Source organism: Notothenia coriiceps, unplaced genomic scaffold, assembly GCF_000735185.1.
Source record: "Notothenia coriiceps isolate Sejong01 unplaced genomic scaffold, NC01 NC01_scaffold00018999, whole genome shotgun sequence".
Taxonomy (NCBI): domain Eukaryota; kingdom Metazoa; phylum Chordata; class Actinopteri; order Perciformes; family Nototheniidae; genus Notothenia; species Notothenia coriiceps.
The window spans coordinates 876358-893790 of NW_011351700.1; the positions used below are offsets into that span (position 1 = coordinate 876358).

Below are 17433 nucleotides of genomic sequence, written 5' to 3' on the forward strand. Positions count from 1 at the left end.
ATTGAAACCAAACATTTAAATATTTATGTATGTCATATATTTTTGATTTCTTGAGCAGTGAGTTAGGTGATCTTAATGCAGGTACCCTTAGGAGCCATGTCAAAAACTCTTGAAGGTCCCTAGACATCACCTTTGGCAACATGAGAAATTACTGTCTAAGAAACAGTGGAAGTCATTTAAGCTTCTATCTACCAAAAAGGTATTAGCACCACCCCTCTGATTTGTGTGTGTTTTTGTTCTGACGTTTCAATAGCTCAGAGTCTTTTTTAATAATGAATTTCTAATTTCTGTTTTGACTGCTCACATTTATATTATATGCATATCAGCTTCAACCCTATAATAGCAATTAAACAACATTTAAAGTGATCCTGTTTACTTATGGTAAAGTTGGTTGTGTTCAATATAATCAGAATTTCTTTTTTTGTTGTGATGCCATTACAATTAAAATGTTGGCAGCCTGAATAAACTAATGATAATTACCTTTTTTTCTGTTTGAAGTTTGCTTTTTGCATTCCAATGAGGAGTTGGAATAAGTAATCAGTGGGGGTTTGTGAAGTATGTTTCGAGTGCCTGTTCCAGCAATGAGTCAATGAACAGATTCTGCTGTGATCTGGGCATGCGACATGTTCCCAGTATAAGAAGCACCCATCGATCCTTATAAATATGGGTGTCAGTAGGGATCCCAGCATGCAGCAGGGACAGATTGCTGGTGGAGGCCTTTAGGGAGCAGCAGGTCGGCTGGTTGGAGGCACCAGACACTGTCTGTGCGGCTGTGCCAGGACCTACACAGGCTTGAATAAGCCCACACAAAACGTTTTCCAACTGGGCAGAACATGGCTGCCATCCAAGTATGTTGACAAAGGACAGGACTGAATACAAATCTTTTTCAAGCTGAATGCATGCACCCTCCCCCAACGCTCATATTGCCACCTTAAACTTGAGACAAGCTTCCAGTGCTACTCCCTTTAAAACAAGCATTCATCCTTGTTTGCTATGTGTCCAGTTGTTTGTGTAGTTACAGAGAAGGTGCAGTGTGTGACCGAGTGTGTGTTTAGCAGGTGTGGACAGATACAAGGAAGAAAAGTTACATCCCACCTCCACCCTGTAAAACATCCGTGTTTGTGTGTGTTGATACGGTGTGTTTGCCTGACTGTTTGATATGACTCTTTCTCACACACACACACACACACACACACACACACACACACACACACACACACACTGTATTTTCCGTTTGTTCCTGCTTCCCAGCTGACTCTGGAGGGCGTGTTCACTTCGTTTACTTTGCACACAGACCTCGAGACGCACCGCACTCTGGACAACTTTCAACTAAACTTTTCCACAGATAGAAGTGGCGGAAGCTCCCAGCTAAGGTAAGACAGTTTTACCTTGGGGTTTAATGTTGCCGTGTGTATTTGTGATGAACGTCAGAGAGGGAAGACTTTAACCTTTGGTCAAAAAAGAGGAAAAGGCGACAGGTGTCCTCTCTCTCGCGCTGCCCATGATGATAAAAAGTAGTGCACAGACCTATTTTCATGAAGAAAAAATTGTGATCATAGCCAGAAAGCGAAATTATCTCATTATCGTTCTGTACAAATGGACTATGTAATAACTAAAAGCAAATACAAGGCTTCTACAAGAACATATTATGAGGAGAACCTATGATATGCTAGCAACTTCGTTATATTATTTTTTTGTTTTTGTCTTGGTGTAGTTAGTATCAAGTTATGAAATCTCTTGAGCACTCATGATATCCTTTTTGCCAAACTCCTAACACCAGGGGGATCACTCTGCGCATGCGCTAATTACCCGGAGGTAACTAGCCTAAAGGCGCACACACCACCACAGACAAACATTATCATTGACATAAAAGTATTATATTGCGGTGCAGCCGGTTATTGAACATACAGACGTTGCTTTACTGAATTTTTTTTCCAATATGGTTCTCAGTTTCAAATCAAGAAATAGAAGCTTAAATAATAAAATGTATTTCCAAGCCTTTTTTAGGTAAGGGGTTTATATAGTGTTTAATGGAGAGAATTTGGAGCAGGGTCAGATGAAAGCCATTGAAACAGACAGGTATAGCCTTCCTGACACAACATATGTCCTTGCCGACGCATATTTCAAACTGCATTGAATAGTTTGACAATGTTAACCACAAGATAAGAAGGACTAATCTACTCGAACCTTGTTGACATGCAGCATGTGAGGGGAAGTAGACAACGCTCAATTTTAAGGGGTCACAGGGCAATTTGGGAAACATGGTTAAGCATGCCAAAATGTCTTCTGAAATATATGTCAGTCCGCACAACATAACTGTAATGTATAGCTTGTTTAAATGTATTTTAATATAAACAGGGACTATCCTGGGTCTTGTAGGTGTTGTGGTCTTTGCTCCTCTCAGGGATGGAGGAGGAGCCGGTTGATTCTTCTCTTGATCTGACCTTCCTGACAGAAGAGGAGCAGTCCAGCATCCTGCAGGTCATACAGCGGGACTTGGATCTGCGTCGTCGCGATGACGGACGTGTAAGGTCAGAGGTGACTGTTTTTCCTATTTAGCTGCCAGTTTTGCCCACTAACATACAGAGAGGGGAAACATTAGACTTAGCCAGAAGTGGCAGGAAAGAGTAAACAGTGGCAAAACTGGTTAACCTGTTTGGACAACAACAATCACATTTTATTCCTCAATTTCATCGCGGGCCACATTAGCATTATGGTTGCACTCAAAGGGCCGGTTGTAACTATATAAATATATATATATAAATACAATATATTTATTTTAATGTATTATATTACACTATTGCCTCTGAATTGGATTATTATTGGATAGGATAATAACTTAGTAATTAACTACCAACTACGTCTGAAAGCAGAAGTCCAGGGCAAATAATTGCAAGTCTCTTCAGTGTGCATGTCACAAAACGAGATGCATTGTGGGACATGTAGTTTATGGGCAACCTGCTTCTGTAAAGTGGCATGTAACCGTATAATAAACGTATTATATTCTTTGCAAGCTCTTGCGGGCCACATAAAATGAAGTTGCGGGCCGGATTTGGCCCCCGGGCCTTGAATTTGACACCCCTGCTTTAAACTAACTATCAAAATGCACACAGACCATGGATGTTTTGTTGACAAGCCCTCCTACGTCACTACTCGACACTTCAATGACTCACTAATGCCTCTCAGGCTTTTGGCAATCTGGCTTCACTATCCTCAAGAGCCCCCAAAAGCCTGTCTTCAGTTTGGGAATTCAAAGATCTTCACAGTTAAATGTTTTCTGCCTACAGAGCAGAGCAGCTCCTGTTATTGATCACTGGTCACCTTCCTTAGTCAGAGACACAAAGAGACTGTCTAAGTTAGTAAGGTCTAATAGTCCCCCTGTTGTTTCCTGTGTGTGATGCATGAGTTGATTCATCTTTACACTGGGGCCTTAGCTGATGACAAAGTTGTATTATTCAAAGAGAAGTGCACCTGTTGTTGTTAATTTTGTGGGTTTATTTATTAGACACGCATGCCTTTTAAACGATTATGTATGACATGGGTATCGTTAGAGTTTTTTTTATCTATAGTCTTCATTGATTTTTAAAATTAAATTAAATTAATATCTTTTCAAAAATTCATAAGACGGCATCAGAAATCATATATATTTCAGTATAAACAGTGATTGTTTAGGCAAGACTGACATCAGCTGACTTTTGCAGATAGTATCTCATGATTGTTTGCTGTTAAACTGCTTTAAAACTTGGCCCTTTCTCCACGCTGCAGGGTCCTCCAGGAGGCGGAGACGGACCCGACCCGTATGCGCTTCCTGTCAGGGGAATGGTTCAAAGAGCAGAGTATCAAACGCCATCGCAGCCAGACGTCTGTCAGCGCACTCGTCCACTCAACCATACGCCGCAGGAAATCCGAGACCAGAGGTCAGTTTTCAGGTATTGAAACTTTTCTTTTAAACAGAAAATGTCATTTAAAATAAAATAGCCACTGAGGCACCAGTTAGTGAATCTTATGCAGGGGAATGATCCAAGTCCAGGCAAAAACGTGGTTTCGTACATTTATTTCCAATAAACAAAGTACAATGAACAATATAATATATACTTTTATCTATTCTTCTCCTGCAGCCTTTCCTATGACTTTGCTTCTTTAATCCTGGTGAAAAAAAAACATGTGTCTATACTAGTGCGTTAATCCCACCACCACCTGTCTCCAAAATATACATAATCACCCAGTGCCCAAAGCTGCCCTTCAAAATAAAACCATAAAAACGACTTAATTAAACTTAAATAATAACACTGAATAACAAAGGTATAATAAAAAAACGTTTAACTCTTAAATAATATTAACCAATATATAGCTCCAACAACAGGCGTGGGCTTTATAGGGATATCCCAGTGATGGGTCTGTATGTGTTTCCATGGTAACAGATGTGCCACTGAATGGACTGTTCAATGGAGAGAGAGAGGAAACCTCCAGCAACAATAACTCCTCTCCTGAGGCGGAGAGGAGACTCAAGGACGGCAGAGAGAAGGAGAGTGGAGGGTTAGTGAGGACATCACGTCTTTACACTTAATAAGATTTGTGTCGAGCTGCAATTATTCCAAATCTGGTTGGTTGTTTTCAGGATTGAAGGAAGTTTGAAACCTGTACCCACACCCAGAACAAAAAGTCCCGTAGTACAGGTCTGTGTGTGCTTTTTGTTTCAGTTTTACCCTGCATAAAATAAGAAATCATGTTACAGTAATACTAATAATCATCTTCAATTTCAGAGACTGCAGTATAAAAATAGTTCCTCATCATCATCCAAAGGTATGGAAGTTTCTCTCTCAATGCCTCTCGAGCTCTCTTGATAGTCTCTTGCAGTGTGATTATTCATTTTCAACTCTTTCTGCTCATAGAGTGGGAAAGAAGAAGTAATGGCCACTCAGAGGAGCCTGAGGTGAATTATTTAAATGTCTAAATCATTCACACATTTTGCTTTTATAACAGTAGAGTTTGAAAAGTTCAATTATATGATAATGAGTATCCCGGATGTGTGTGTGTGTGTGTGTGTGTGTGTGTGTGTGTGTGTGTGTGTGTGTGTGTGTGTGTGTGTGTGTGTGTGTGTGTGTGTGTGTGTGTGTTTAGGATGACTTTGACGGTCACGAGGACAGTGACTCTGTGAGCAGCTTCCTGACAGAACCAGATCCAGCTTCTCTGAAAAACAGCAGCTCCAACGGCAGCATTCATTCAGGCTACACGGTACACACTCTCACACACACATATTTACGTACGCACGCACGCATGCAAACTCACACACACACACTTGATTAATTGACTATCCAGCGACGCAAGATGACTCAGCTCGGACAGTGACGTAGGTGCTGATCGCTGTTCTGCGTGTGTTACAGCTCAGTGGCAGCATGATGAGTCTCTTCAGCTCAGGGGATTTTGGAGTGGTGGAGGTGAGGGGCCGAATCCAATTCTCATTGGTTTATGACACCCAGAAGGAGGAGCTGCAAGTCAAAGTCTATCGCTGCGAGGACATCGCTTCAGCGCGGAAGAACCGCTCTGACCCGTAAGTAACGGTGAATGTTCATCTTGCAGCAACAATGTCCCACACCTAATCAATCAAAAAGTGTCTGTGTGCATTTTACAGATATGTTAAAACCTATCTCCTGCCGGACAAGTCGAGTCACAGCAAGAAGAAAACTGCAGTGAGGAAGAAGACATTGGACCCAGTGTTTGATCAGACGCTCAGAGTGAGACACTCTTATTTACATATTGCATTCAGTGGCAGCCTTCACAGAAATCCCCCATTAGCCCATCTGTCTCTCAGCTCTTCACCAAGTGTCCTGCAACATGCACTGCAGACGCTTAACTCTGCAGTCACAAATACCTCTTATCAATAAATTACCAGATTTAAATATACATCCTAGGGGACAGAGAACCTGCTGTGCTTTATCTTGCAGTTGCCTCTCCGCCTCAATCTTGTCCCCTCTCTTATAGTATAAAGTACGGGTTGGAGAGCTGCGGAGCCGGACCTTGAACCTCTCCGTGTGGCATGCTGAGCCCCTGGGCAGGAACGTGTTTCTGGGGGAGGTGGAGATGTCTCTGAGCCACTGGGACTGGACCTCCTCTCTGCCACTTTGGCAGGACCTGCAGCCAAGGGTAGAGAAGAGCACAGAATGATTTGAATGCAAATAGACAGTCATGCAGTCACATAAATCAGTTTGAATTCTCCCAGTACAATAGTTACCTAAACACTATAATGTCTGCATCTAGATTTGTTCAGTAGAGTGTATGTAAATGCACACTTGGTTGCAGTCACAGAGTACAGGGAGGAGTGTCTCTTGTGTCTGGGAGAGCTGAAGGGAGGCATGCTGTGAATTTCAACTAAGGTTTTATGTAAGCTGAATCTTTTCCTTCTTCCACGCGTCTGCCTCCCTCCCCTGGCTTTTTCTTTCTCCTTCTTTGTCTTTTTTCTGTCTTTTATCTTTTACTATTTTCTACTTCCCCTACATCCCCACACCACAGGTTAATTTGAATCCAGACTCTATTAGCAGTCGCGGGACCCTCCTGGTCTCTATAAAGTTCATCCCAGACGGATATGAGGGTGAGCACAGCACACACTTCAGGAATGCAAGTGATGTCCCACCTTAATCACACATCTTATACCTTGTGTGTGTGTGTGTGTGTGTGTGTGTGTGTGTGTGTGTGTGTGTGTGTGTGTGTGTGTGTGTGTGTGTGTGTGTGTGTGTGTGTGTGTGTGTGTGTGTGTGCGTTGTGTGTGTGTTGTGTGTGAGAAGGTGGTGGACTGCCTCTGACAGGAGAGCTTCACATCTGGCTTCGGGAGGCTCAAGGTCTCCTGGCAAACAAAGGCGGCGTCATAGACTCTTTTGTCAGGAGGTACGTCAGCGCGGCAACATTTTTCCCGATATGTTGTCATCAGGGATTGATCCTGGCAACAGTTTTTACTTGGAAAACATTCTCCAACTTTACTGGCACGGTTATTACCATGGTTAAACCGAATTTTAACATGGATTGACGGTTTCACTTACAAGCTGTTCAACTATTTATAAGGTCCTTTACATCCAAACAATTCAACTTGAAACGATTTAAATTATAAAGTAAAGTTTACAAAAAGTAAAAAAACCCAAGCCTAACTGGATAGGATTGTATCCACATCGTTTATTTTTTTGAAAAGAGGCCATTGAGTACTCAAGGGTATTGGGTGTTGTTATTTGTGAGTACAGCATATGAGTCTTTATCTTAATCCCAATGCTCCCTAATTTTCTCCATCATTGGTGTCCATCTCTTTATTAAAAAATCATTTTGGAAAGCATTAAGGTAATTAGGTGGGACGATCCTTAAGCCATCATGTTGTAATTCATTAATTTGGTTCTTTCTTTAATATCTGTAAAATGTAAATTCTTTTAAACATTTTTTAAAAGGAAATTACATACAGTTTACATCAAAGCAATTCATATTTATTAAATGTGTAAATGTAGGGTTTTTAACACGCACACATCCTGCATACAACATAAACAAAGCCTAATTAAATTCAAACACTTCCATAGTTCTGGTTTGAATCTGAATTTAATTGTCTAATTTTCCTAATCTAATCCCCACAAGCTACATACTCCCAGATGCCAGTCGGCAGAGTGGTCAGAAGACGCGGTTGATAAAGCGCTCCTTCAACCCGACCTACAACCACACCATGGTGTACGACGGCTTCCACTCCAGCGACCTGAGAGAAGCCTGCGCAGAGCTCACTGTCTGGCAGCGCGATGGCTTAAAGCCGCACGTCCTGGGGGGAGTTCGTCTGAGCTGTGGAACTGGTGGGTGTCGCTTCAATAACTCACATCTACACTAATGCACCAAATAAAAATCCTAACAATTATTTCTCTGCAGATATTGGACTATTAACTTGTGTGGCTGGGTGTTTTACTGTTTCAGCTAATAGAAACGCAAGTGTTACATAGTGATGTCACTATGTTATGGAAGTAAACAAAGGACAACAATGGAGGCGTTTGAGGCAGTTGGGGGGGGGGCTGATGTGCGGGAGAGAAAGTTTGTTATTTTAGCCTTGCAGACCATTAACATGCACAAAAACCTTTATAACATACTACAGTCAAAGGCAAAACCCAAAAAGCATAATAGGGCCTCTTTTTAAAAGCGTACTCATTGGTCAGGGCTCTTTGAGTGCAGCCCTCAGTGAGGGATGATATAATAAGCGATCAGACGGGGAACAAAGCAGATTCTCGTTCTGAAAGCAGCAGCCGGTGTTGGTGATTACGGACAGTGTTTGTTCTCCTGTGCCGCAGGCCGTGTGGAGCCTGGGCTAAAGGGAGGATCTTATCTCATCCCTTATCAAGTCACACTCAGTTCCGAGCCTTTGTTTGGCAGTGTGCTTTTTTAATTAAATCACTCATGTTTATCATAGGCTGTCTTCTATGAGTCAACACAGGTGACTGGAGGCTCCCTAATATCAAAAGTTTTGCAAGGTTATGAATAAAGCTTGAGAATTTGCCGTCCAAATGTAACTTTTCAAAGCTGTGATTAAAAATGAAATGATATCTCACGATATCACTTGACATTTCTTAGGCTTGTAGGAGGAAACCAGCTTCAGTGTCAGGGGACGAGACATTAAAGAGGTGTTTGGTTGGTTTAATTTATGGTCATCTTTGAGGACTGTGCCGTAAATCTGTTTTTGCTTCGTCTCCAGTGTTGATTTGGAGTGGTGTGCATTTTGTCCGGTTGGCATTTCAGGCATTTCAGATGGTCGTGTCAGCAGAGGGACGTTACTGTGCAAAGTTAAATAAGTGGAAAACAATTATGTTTTCTGATCATTTAGTTGTTGAGAAGTCGTTTTTGATAGTGTTCTTTTACTCAGTTGGTGCTTAATAGGCAGTGTGTCGAAATCACCACTGATAAAACGTTGGCTCTGTGGGAAGTGACTTTTATGATGAAGCTTTGCTTGTTGTGTACACACTTTTAACATAAAGTTGATGCATTAAGAGGGCAGGGCCTACTTCTGTAGACTTTTGGGATTGTTAGGTTTCACTAGGGCTGAACAACATAAAAATAAAGACATTGTTGTGATTTGGTCATTTTCCAAATCGCAGGAGGTGCAATATTTGTTAAAGGCAGATTATGTCGAAATACCTTTCTGACTTCAGTATTCTGGTTTCCGCAGATATATAAAAGCTTTAAAACAATTTCTATTGACTTGAAGAAAAAATATTCACTGTACATACTGTTGCAAAAAAACGAACAATAATAATTTATATATATTTTCCAATGAAAATGAGAATGATGATATACAAATTATAATTCCCTCCAATGTTGTGAATCATATTGCAGTTTAACATCAAAATATTTGCAATGAGATTGTTTTTCCAAACCCTTCAGTCGGTGTTGTTGCTGCTTTCAGCTATAGCGGTATATGTGAATACATTACTGCGGTGTGGGGATTGTTTCCTCGGCCTCATTAAGAAAGGCATCATTTCTCTTTGTGCCGATTGCGGTGAGGATTTCTGTGGTAACGTCTTAACATAAATAATAAATAATTCTGTGTGCTTTTGTATTAGGTCAGAGTTATGGGGAGGCTGTTAGCTGGATGGACTCCACAGAAGAGGAGACCGCAATGTGGACCTCCATGATTGACAACCCAAACCACTGGGTCGACGCAACACTATCAATCAGAACTAACCTCGCACCCCGGTCCTAGTGACCCAGAGTCAGACACGCCCTGCTCACACACAGACGTTCAAATAATGGCTGGACTGAAAAAAAGACACCCCTCCGCATATTTAACCTCTCTGTCACACACAAATGGAAGCCAGTAGTAGTGCAATATTGTGAATTAGTGGCGTAGATCTGAAATATTTAGTTTTAAAACCATATCTATCTGCATTTCAAATGTTTTATTTGTATGTTTTTGGTTCAGTGTGTGACAAAAGTGTTGTAATCAGATGTAGTTTATTAATTAAATATCAAACCTGAACTGATGAATCACCCAGTGGTCTTATTTGAATATATCGAGTAAATGTGAGATTAAATTGGCATCAAATAAACCAAAAAACGAATACACAGACCAGGAAAAATATAAACCAACAAATATTAACAATTAAAAAACAGTTACAAAAACAGAGTAAATTAAAAATAGCCATGTATTTATATCATGTTGTTTCCCAGACATCTAAAACTATTTGAGCATGTTAGAAAAATAGGCCCTAATCGCTTTATAGTAAAGAAACATCTATTCTTATTCAGACAATTGTAATTATTAGATATTCAGCTCTCATTGCTTTAATTGGGCAGGGTAGAAAAGGAAAGGCCTGCAGTTGCATGAATATTCTTTACTTTTGGATGGATTACATGACTGCCACCTTGTGGTCAGACTTTATACTTATTCAATATAGTTTTCAGGTAAATTACAGAGGACAATGAAGAATAGGGTAAATATAACAAGACCAGTGTTGTAATGTCTCCTCTTTATTTAACATAAAAACAAACTGTTCTCCATCCATCCTCCCATGTATCAACAGACAGTGGATTAAGGCATTTACCATATAAATCAGAACTCCTGTCCAGCAGATGGCGATATTAACTTCCCTGCTTCAACCTGTTATGAGACCAGAAGTGTCGGCTTTTCAAAATAAAGTATGATTTAATCCTACGCATAGTTCATGGATTACAGCCTTTGGTGGTTATATATAGGCCCATCAGTGCTCTTAGGATCATGACATTTTAATTGATCATTTGAATGTTACAAACTGACAGTGCTTGCTTTTCAGAACTTTAGGTCATTGTTAATAAACACATAACTGGTTATGTCGGTTATTAACCAACATACAATGTCGCATACTTTTTCATCGAGATCCCTAATTTCGTTTAAACTATTTTCAAGCCCTGTTTGTAATTGGAAACTTCCATGTGCAACTAAGTATACTTTTATTTTGAAATTAGCAACCGGGTGTAGTTCCCCTTTATTTCCGTGTAGCTTTTTGAGCTTTCACAAGTTTTACACAAAGGGAACACCGGTGGACTGCGTGCTGTAGTTGAGGGTTGAACGTGGATTAAAATGTCTGAAATGCAGCTGCTGAGGCTGTTCATCAGTGAGAGGCTGTGTGTGGCTGCAGAGGAGATCTTCTCCGCGGTGCAGAGGACCATATCTGAGCAGAGATCTCACCAAGACGGTGACCACCGGCATGGACTCAAACCGGAAGTGCATTCACTCAATAGAGGTTTGTTTGGTTTCTGTTTTAAAATGCTTAAGCAGTCTTAAAGACGGTATAACGTTACACAGGCGTGATACATGTCCACCCCACTCACCTTATGAGGGTTGGCTTGATAACAGAAACACATATTTCTATAAAGTTCAACAGCACCAAAGACTAACATGAATTTAGGTATTAAAAGGGTCATGATCATCATGTTGTGTAATGCCAAAGTCTTTGTCCCTGATGTAAAAAGTGCTCTGTCAAATATAATATATTAAAAGATATTATTGCAGCCCTAATACAAGGTGGGAGATTAAATGCTACAAACTCAAACAACTTTTGATTGCATGCATTTTAAAACACTCAGACAGCAGCTCGAAGACAAGCCAGAGAAAAAAACTTCAAGAATTATGGAAGTATAAAGTCTTGGAAGTGGACTCTCCTTATAGCTTACTTTTCTTTAATACAAGGACAGGATAATATAATGCTGAAATAAAACTGTAATCCACAAATACAATTTATCTTTTTTCCTCTTAACAGAGACGCCACATAGATTTATCAGTGCAATGGTGCAGACCCAACATGAAACGGATTGGAGTCCAAAGAGCTGCCACAACGACCCCAGTGTTAAACAGGAGGAGTGTGGCCTGCTGGTCCCAGACCCTCCAGCTATCAAACAGGAAGAGCCATGGAGCAGTCCAGAGGGAGAACAGCTACCAAACATGGAGGACACCAGCACTTTGAAAGTGACGCCCACCTTCATTTACTCAGCCATGACTGAGTTACAAACTCATGACACAGGAAATGAAGACAGAAAGCCTGTACTTAAAACCTCAGCTGACCGCCGAGAGATTGAAGGAAACGCACAGTCAAGCAGTGAATTTTTGAATAATTTGCCAGATCGTTCTGTAACTGTGAATAACATGGGGCCTAAGCAGGGTTTAGCAACAGTGACAGAGTACAGTATTGGAAACATCCACACGCAGAGCCCAACAGGGAAAAAACAGTGGACTAAAAGTTGTGAACCAAACAGCTCAACTTCATCAAAAAAAGAGACAAAGACAAGCAAATCATACTGCTGCAGTTTCTGTGGCAAAGAATTCAAGCGAAGTGCACACCTTGCCACGCACACTCAAATCCACACTGGTGAGACGATGTATGTATGTGAGTTGTGTGGTAAAGAGTTTCGACATGGAAACAGTCTGACTGCGCACATGAGGATTCACTCGGAAGACAGGCCACACAGATGCAGGATTTGTGGAAAAGAGTTCCGCCATGTTGGCAACTTGAACGTCCACACGAGAATCCACACAGGAGAGAAACCCTACACCTGCACCGTGTGTGGAAAGAAGTTCAGTCGGAATAATGTAATGACAAAACACATGGAAGATGTTCACTTGGCATGACTTAATGAGAGTTAATCAGAATATCCACTTTTCTGTAAATATGTCCTTACTGTATGAAATGGTAATACTATAAAGTAAAACATGGTAGAAATGGCTCTTGATCATAGGCGAATTTTGTGGGGGGGGGGTCATTACCCACCCTAGTGGCTGAAATATGTTACAGCATTACTACGTCTAAAGCTGTTCCAATACAAATATTTCGTATGTCAATATTTTTAATAGATGTAATATAATGATTGTTACAATACAAATCTGAATAATTTCATGTTTTGTTTGAAATCATTTCATTTTTGAGCAGTCGCATGTTGAGAAATGATTCAGCTATTGTGTTACAATAATTAGCAGTAATGGCTATGCGGCGATTTTTAAAACGTTTAAGGCGTCTACTTCTGCACTAAGTAGGACACTGGTTCATAATATTGTAGCGTGTTCAAGTAACCAAGGGATATAGTCGTCATCAAATAAGTATAAGATGTACACAGTTATGATTTACAGTTGTAATGCACTGTTGTTGGGGGGAAGAGACCCATATGAGTGTGTGTACGGCGGGCATGAGGCGTGCATGACGGGACGAGTTGTGTTCGTATGTGGAAAAGTCATACTCAGTGCAGACGCTGGCTTTATTGCTACTGTATCCGTAGCACCCCACGCAATAGTTGGGACTGTGTACTGACATCAGTAAAAAAGGTTTGCCCCCCCCAAGCGCAAATGTCAAACTCCGCCTATGCTCATGATGGGTTACAATAAAAGCTGTAAATTGCCTATATAATTGTTCTGTAAATTGATTATTATAAGCAAGAAATTATCTTTCTTTGTGTAAAATCTTTGGACAGATAACACTTTTCAGGTGATTATTCTTCCCCAGTAGTATGTGGTATAAAAGTATTTATTTGTTTCCTTCTTTTAATGATGCATTCTTATAAATATAATCCAGCCAGAAACATTAATATTAAGAATACATTGATGCAACAAACATAATCCAATAAAATAATGTATATTATTTTGAAGTGGGCCGCTCTACATAATGAGTGTTATTTATTAGCCTACTTAAATTAGGATTTGTCAAATATCGGAATACCTGAATTGAAATGTGTAATCCAAACTGCTTTTAAAAAGTGCCTGGTTTGTGAAGCTGAAAAAGCAAGATGTAACCGATTATTAATAAAAAGGGGAATTAAAATGCAATTTATTTTTCGATGCAGTAGTTTATATTCAATATTCGGGCAGTGTCGAAAATAAAGCCTTTTTCCGCTGTTGCCATGGCGACAGAAAGTAAACACCGCCGCTGTTGGAGCAGTAGTGTTGTTGCTGTCCGGTGTCCACACTTAAAATCTGTCCGAAATGTCTGCTATGAACAGAAAGGTGATACAAACTCTGGCTGAAACGATATCAAAGCACGCGGAGCACTGTGAGTATGCCCTTCAAACTTAATTTAATACGTTATATCTCATGCTACGATAGTCCTTTGTGAATCTTCCGCTATTCTACAAGTTTTGCGGTTTTTACTTGACTACCAGCTACGATGAAACTATAAAAAAAACTTCACACAGTTAATTGATGAGAGCGATTATGATCCCAGTCAATAAAACAGAAGTGGAGTTCCTCATCCGGGAGTTCAATGTGCTGCTGGGGGAGCAGACCGTCTCTGGAAGAGCAGTGCCCGGCCTGGACAGAGGGACGTTCAGGAGCATCCTGCACAACATCTTCGGGATGACCGACGACATGATCATGGATGGGGGTGATCTCTCTACTTCAGATGCATTTTAATGACAGATATTTTGTATTAGGATAACCAGCAGCAATACATAAGCACCTACGATAGTGTCATATTGTCAGAGTTTATAGATTTTTCATCTTCACAGTCTACTGTATATTTTCTACTTTTGAATACTGTTTTAATTATATTTTGAGATGTTTCATTTATAGTATTCTGAATGTATACTCTTTATTTTCTACTTATGTGCAATGCCTTGTCTGGTTTTTTTGCTGCTGCAATTAAAACATTTCCCAATTTGGGATCAATAAAGTACATCTTATCTTAATTGCTGAAATAGTTTTTCGGTTCCCCAGTTTTCAGGACATTTGACAAAGACAACGACAGCTTTGTTAGTATGAAAGAATGGGTTGAGGGACTGTCTGTATTCCTTCGAGGGACCTTGGAGGAACAAATCAAATGTAAGCTCTCAATCTTTCTTTTAGTCTTTACATGTGAACAAATATATAAAACATATTCTACAAACTATTATTCAGGTAATAACTCTTTCCCTCTTTGCACGGCGCAGACTGCTTTCATGTGTATGACTTGAACGGCGACAACTATGTCTCCAGAGAGGAGATGTTCCACATGCTGAAGAACAGCCTCATTAGACAGCCCACAGAGGAGGACCCTGACGAAGGAATCAAAGATCTGGTTGAGATCACACTTAAGAAAATGGTGAGGCGATTATGCTGTTTGACTTTTTATTTACTTCTTCATAATGTTCTCTGCACCACCTCCCCAAACCCCTGAACATCAGATTTGAGTGTTTCAGCGGGAAATAAGCAACAAAAAAAATTCCGTTGTGTACATACCTGACTGATTCATGGACACAACTTGAGAAAAGCACATTGTTGTTTATATTTGTAGGACTATGACCACGATGGTAGACTATCGTTTACTGACTTTGAAAAGTCAGTAAGAGAGGAGAATCTATTACTTGAGGCTTTTGGAACCTGCCTCCCTGACACTACGGTACGTTTAAATCAAAGACTGAAAAACTATAATAACTTATTACTTTTTATGACAGATATCCTTAATCTAATCCATTTCTTTTTCTGTTTTCAGAGTATTGAGTCATTTGAGCATCATGTGTTTCAGGAACAACTTGAAGAATGAAGAGAAATGGCATTCATGTGCATTTTCAGATATTTAGTCTTTAATAAAAACGTAAATAGATTTTGCAGAGTGGTACAACATGTGAAAATAAAAACAAGCTGCCAAGAGAAAATGTTTGAATGGTGATTTTCCAAAGCAGTAATTTCTGCATACATTTCAGCATCAAGGCAGCTCTCTAAATCAAATCCGACGACGTGGTTTCACCTTTTTCTCCACTGGTTTGAGGTCAGGAACTGATTCCACCTGAGAAGGATTACAGCAACAAAATTACTCAAATAAAAAAGGCATTAAATCTGCAATGAAGTCTTCATTTAAAAAAAAAGAAGAAGTATTTTATTAAATGCTGCTATGATCGGTTACCTTTTTTAATGTGTTCCTGATCAGGTTTGCAGTTGTGTTTAGTGACACATCCTCCATGTCCAGTTTAGGAGGTTCTGGTAGCTTTGGCCCAATAAGTGGCTCATTGTTTATAGTAACATCAGTCAGTGAGTGATCTGCCACGTCTTCCATTCTGCGTTTCCTGTTCTCCAAGTGTGTGGTCCTGGGGACAAATCGGACTGCTGCAGGAGCCTGATTTAAGGTCAGTCTTTGTTCAGTGCTTCTGTCTTTGTCTAAAGATGCTTGGCAGGAGCTTGAACTCTGAGGTTTCAGGCGTTTTGTGTCAATGATGGCATTATGTAATGTCCCCATTTTGTCTTCTGTCGGTATAGTCCATTGTGGATTTCCATGCCTGTAGTAATGATATTCCTGGGGAGGAAAAGGCAGTAGAGGAAAGCCTGAATAATGGCAGATGTTTGAAGTATTCCCTGTATTATCAGGAACAACGGTTTTCTCATGTCTGGCAATGACCGTCTCTGATGTGGTGGCCTTCTCTGATGAAGTGGGTTTCTCGTTTACGGCCTCCTTCTGTTCTTTTTCTCTTGCTTAGAAAAAAACAAAAACAAAACATAGAATCAGTCTTTACAATTACAAAGATCAAATGAAACCTCTGTATCATATGAAAAATCTGGCTTATTTCATTCAGTAAGTCATGGTAGATGAATATACAATATAGTACATATTTATAAGTACATACATATTGTTTTTACTCTAAAATAATAAGTCTGTATTTTATGAAAAGTGTACCTTTATTCCGAACGGCCCTGATTACATATCTCCTCCTGTCCTGCAGCTTTAGCCTGGTGTCTTCCACAGTCTCATACTCTGGGACGTAGCACACATGCAGCAGACCACCGTAAAAACTCTTCTCATCCATGCGTCGTTTTGCTGCTCTGAAACCCAAAGTTAATTTATTCAGCAAGTCTTTTCAACTGATCCAGCATTATGAACAATGTTGTGTGTTACACCCTGTACCTGGCGCTGGTGAGTTTCTGGAACTTGACCAGGTAGACCTCTGTGAACTCCTCAGCAGGGTACTCGTCCAAGGGCCTGTACTCCTCCACAGCCCCGTACAGAGCACACAGCTGGATCAGCTCTGTCATCACTCCTATGGCTGGGACCCCTTGGATCATCAGGTAATTGGACTCTAAATTGATGGTGTATACCTGATGATGCATAAAACAAATAGGATTACACATGCTCTATAATGTATTGGCCACACACTGATTATTATACGTAGCTCTGACCCACTTTTCTTACTTATATTTAGCATATTCTTACCTTAACAGCTCTGTCTCTCCTCCCATCTCTATATTTAGGTCGAGAAATGCATATTTTCTTCTGTTCATGGTGTTTATAGACATCTGGGACGCCCCAACAACTTGAATTGTTATTACGAGGCGCCGCCATGTTTCTAGAGATAACTTTCCGGTTGGCGCCCTTCAAAATAAGAGTTCATTGCTTTTCGAATACGCATGCATCTATTGCGTTTCCATGTGTAATATCTTATTTTGAAACGTGATTCAGATTGATTTCAGCTGCTTTGGTCTAGCTTCGGAACACACAGAGCACA

At 40.3% G+C, this 17433-nt stretch overlaps 4 protein-coding genes across 13 annotated transcripts; 3 read left to right on the top strand and 1 right to left on the bottom strand.

The window, feature by feature from the left end:
* Positions 1–1072: 1072 nt before the first annotated feature.
* sytl1 (synaptotagmin-like 1) lies at positions 1073–9987 on the top strand. Of its 10 annotated transcripts, none has more exons than XM_010778098.1 (17): positions 1073–1136; positions 1295–1373; positions 1781–1815; positions 2380–2531; positions 3766–3929; positions 4422–4536; positions 4619–4676; positions 4764–4803; positions 4893–4933; positions 5122–5235; positions 5385–5551; positions 5633–5735; positions 5983–6144; positions 6511–6589; positions 6783–6882; positions 7609–7814; positions 9567–9987. In XM_010778098.1, the coding sequence occupies exons 4-17, from the start codon at positions 2407–2409 to the stop codon at positions 9704–9706; spliced, it is 1614 nt and encodes a 537-aa protein (XP_010776400.1). In that variant the 5' UTR covers positions 1073–1136; positions 1295–1373; positions 1781–1815; positions 2380–2406; the 3' UTR covers positions 9707–9987. The 10 variants fall into 10 exon arrangements, with proteins under 10 accessions (XP_010776400.1, XP_010776401.1, XP_010776403.1 ...); XM_010778101.1 differs by having other exon boundaries at positions 1074–1136; positions 3766–3917; XM_010778099.1 differs by lacking the exon at positions 1781–1815 and having other exon boundaries at positions 2405–2531.
* Positions 9988–10995: 1008 nt separating this feature from the next.
* Positions 10996–13169, top strand: LOC104951446 (zinc finger and SCAN domain-containing protein 21-like). The gene is made up of 2 exons (XM_010778095.1): positions 10996–11225; positions 11742–13169. Exons 1-2 carry the CDS (start codon positions 11063–11065, stop codon positions 12605–12607), a joined length of 1029 nt encoding a protein of 342 aa, XP_010776397.1. The 5' UTR covers positions 10996–11062; the 3' UTR covers positions 12608–13169.
* Positions 13170–13890: 721 nt separating this feature from the next.
* Positions 13891–15522, top strand: clxn (calaxin). Its single transcript, XM_010778094.1, has 6 exons — positions 13891–14015; positions 14187–14345; positions 14678–14782; positions 14890–15041; positions 15234–15338; positions 15432–15522. Exons 1-6 carry the CDS (start codon positions 13949–13951, stop codon positions 15480–15482), a joined length of 639 nt encoding a protein of 212 aa, XP_010776396.1. The 5' UTR covers positions 13891–13948; the 3' UTR covers positions 15483–15522.
* On the bottom strand, positions 15501–17299 carry rbm48 (RNA binding motif protein 48). The gene is made up of 5 exons (XM_010778093.1): positions 17142–17299; positions 16836–17026; positions 16608–16753; positions 15843–16405; positions 15501–15725 (listed from the first exon to the last, which is right to left on the bottom strand). The coding sequence occupies exons 1-5, from the start codon at positions 17268–17270 to the stop codon at positions 15663–15665; spliced, it is 1092 nt and encodes a 363-aa protein (XP_010776395.1). The 5' UTR covers positions 17271–17299; the 3' UTR covers positions 15501–15662.
* Between the last annotated feature and the right edge of the window lie 134 nt (positions 17300–17433).

Excerpts from the sequence above, each read along its gene's own strand:
- LOC104951446 (XM_010778095.1), top strand. The coding sequence starts at position 11,063 with ATGTCTGAAATGCAGCTGCTGAGGCTGTTCATCAGTGAGAGGCTGTGT. Across the intron at positions 11,226-11,741 it reads AGTGCATTCACTCAATAGAG|AGACGCCACATAGATTTATC; the intron begins GTTTGTTTGGTT and ends TCCTCTTAACAG.
- clxn (XM_010778094.1), top strand. The coding sequence starts at position 13,949 with ATGTCTGCTATGAACAGAAAGGTGATACAAACTCTGGCTGAAACGATA. Across the intron at positions 14,016-14,186 it reads ATCAAAGCACGCGGAGCACT|TCAATAAAACAGAAGTGGAG; the intron begins GTGAGTATGCCC and ends TTATGATCCCAG. Across the intron at positions 15,042-15,233 it reads AGATCACACTTAAGAAAATG|GACTATGACCACGATGGTAG; the intron begins GTGAGGCGATTA and ends TTATATTTGTAG.
- sytl1 (XM_010778098.1), top strand. The coding sequence starts at position 2,407 with ATGGAGGAGGAGCCGGTTGATTCTTCTCTTGATCTGACCTTCCTGACA. Across the intron at positions 6,590-6,782 it reads CATCCCAGACGGATATGAGG|GTGGTGGACTGCCTCTGACA; the intron begins GTGAGCACAGCA and ends GTGTGTGAGAAG. Across the intron at positions 7,815-9,566 it reads TCGTCTGAGCTGTGGAACTG|GTCAGAGTTATGGGGAGGCT; the intron begins GTGGGTGTCGCT and ends CTTTTGTATTAG.
- rbm48 (XM_010778093.1), bottom strand. The coding sequence starts at position 17,270 with ATGGCGGCGCCTCGTAATAACAATTCAAGTTGTTGGGGCGTCCCAGAT. Across the intron at positions 16,406-16,607 it reads CAGGGCCGTTCGGAATAAAG|CAAGAGAAAAAGAACAGAAG; the intron begins GTACACTTTTCA and ends TTTTTTTCTAAG. Across the intron at positions 15,726-15,842 it reads TCAGGAACACATTAAAAAAG|GTGGAATCAGTTCCTGACCT; the intron begins GTAACCGATCAT and ends AATCCTTCTCAG.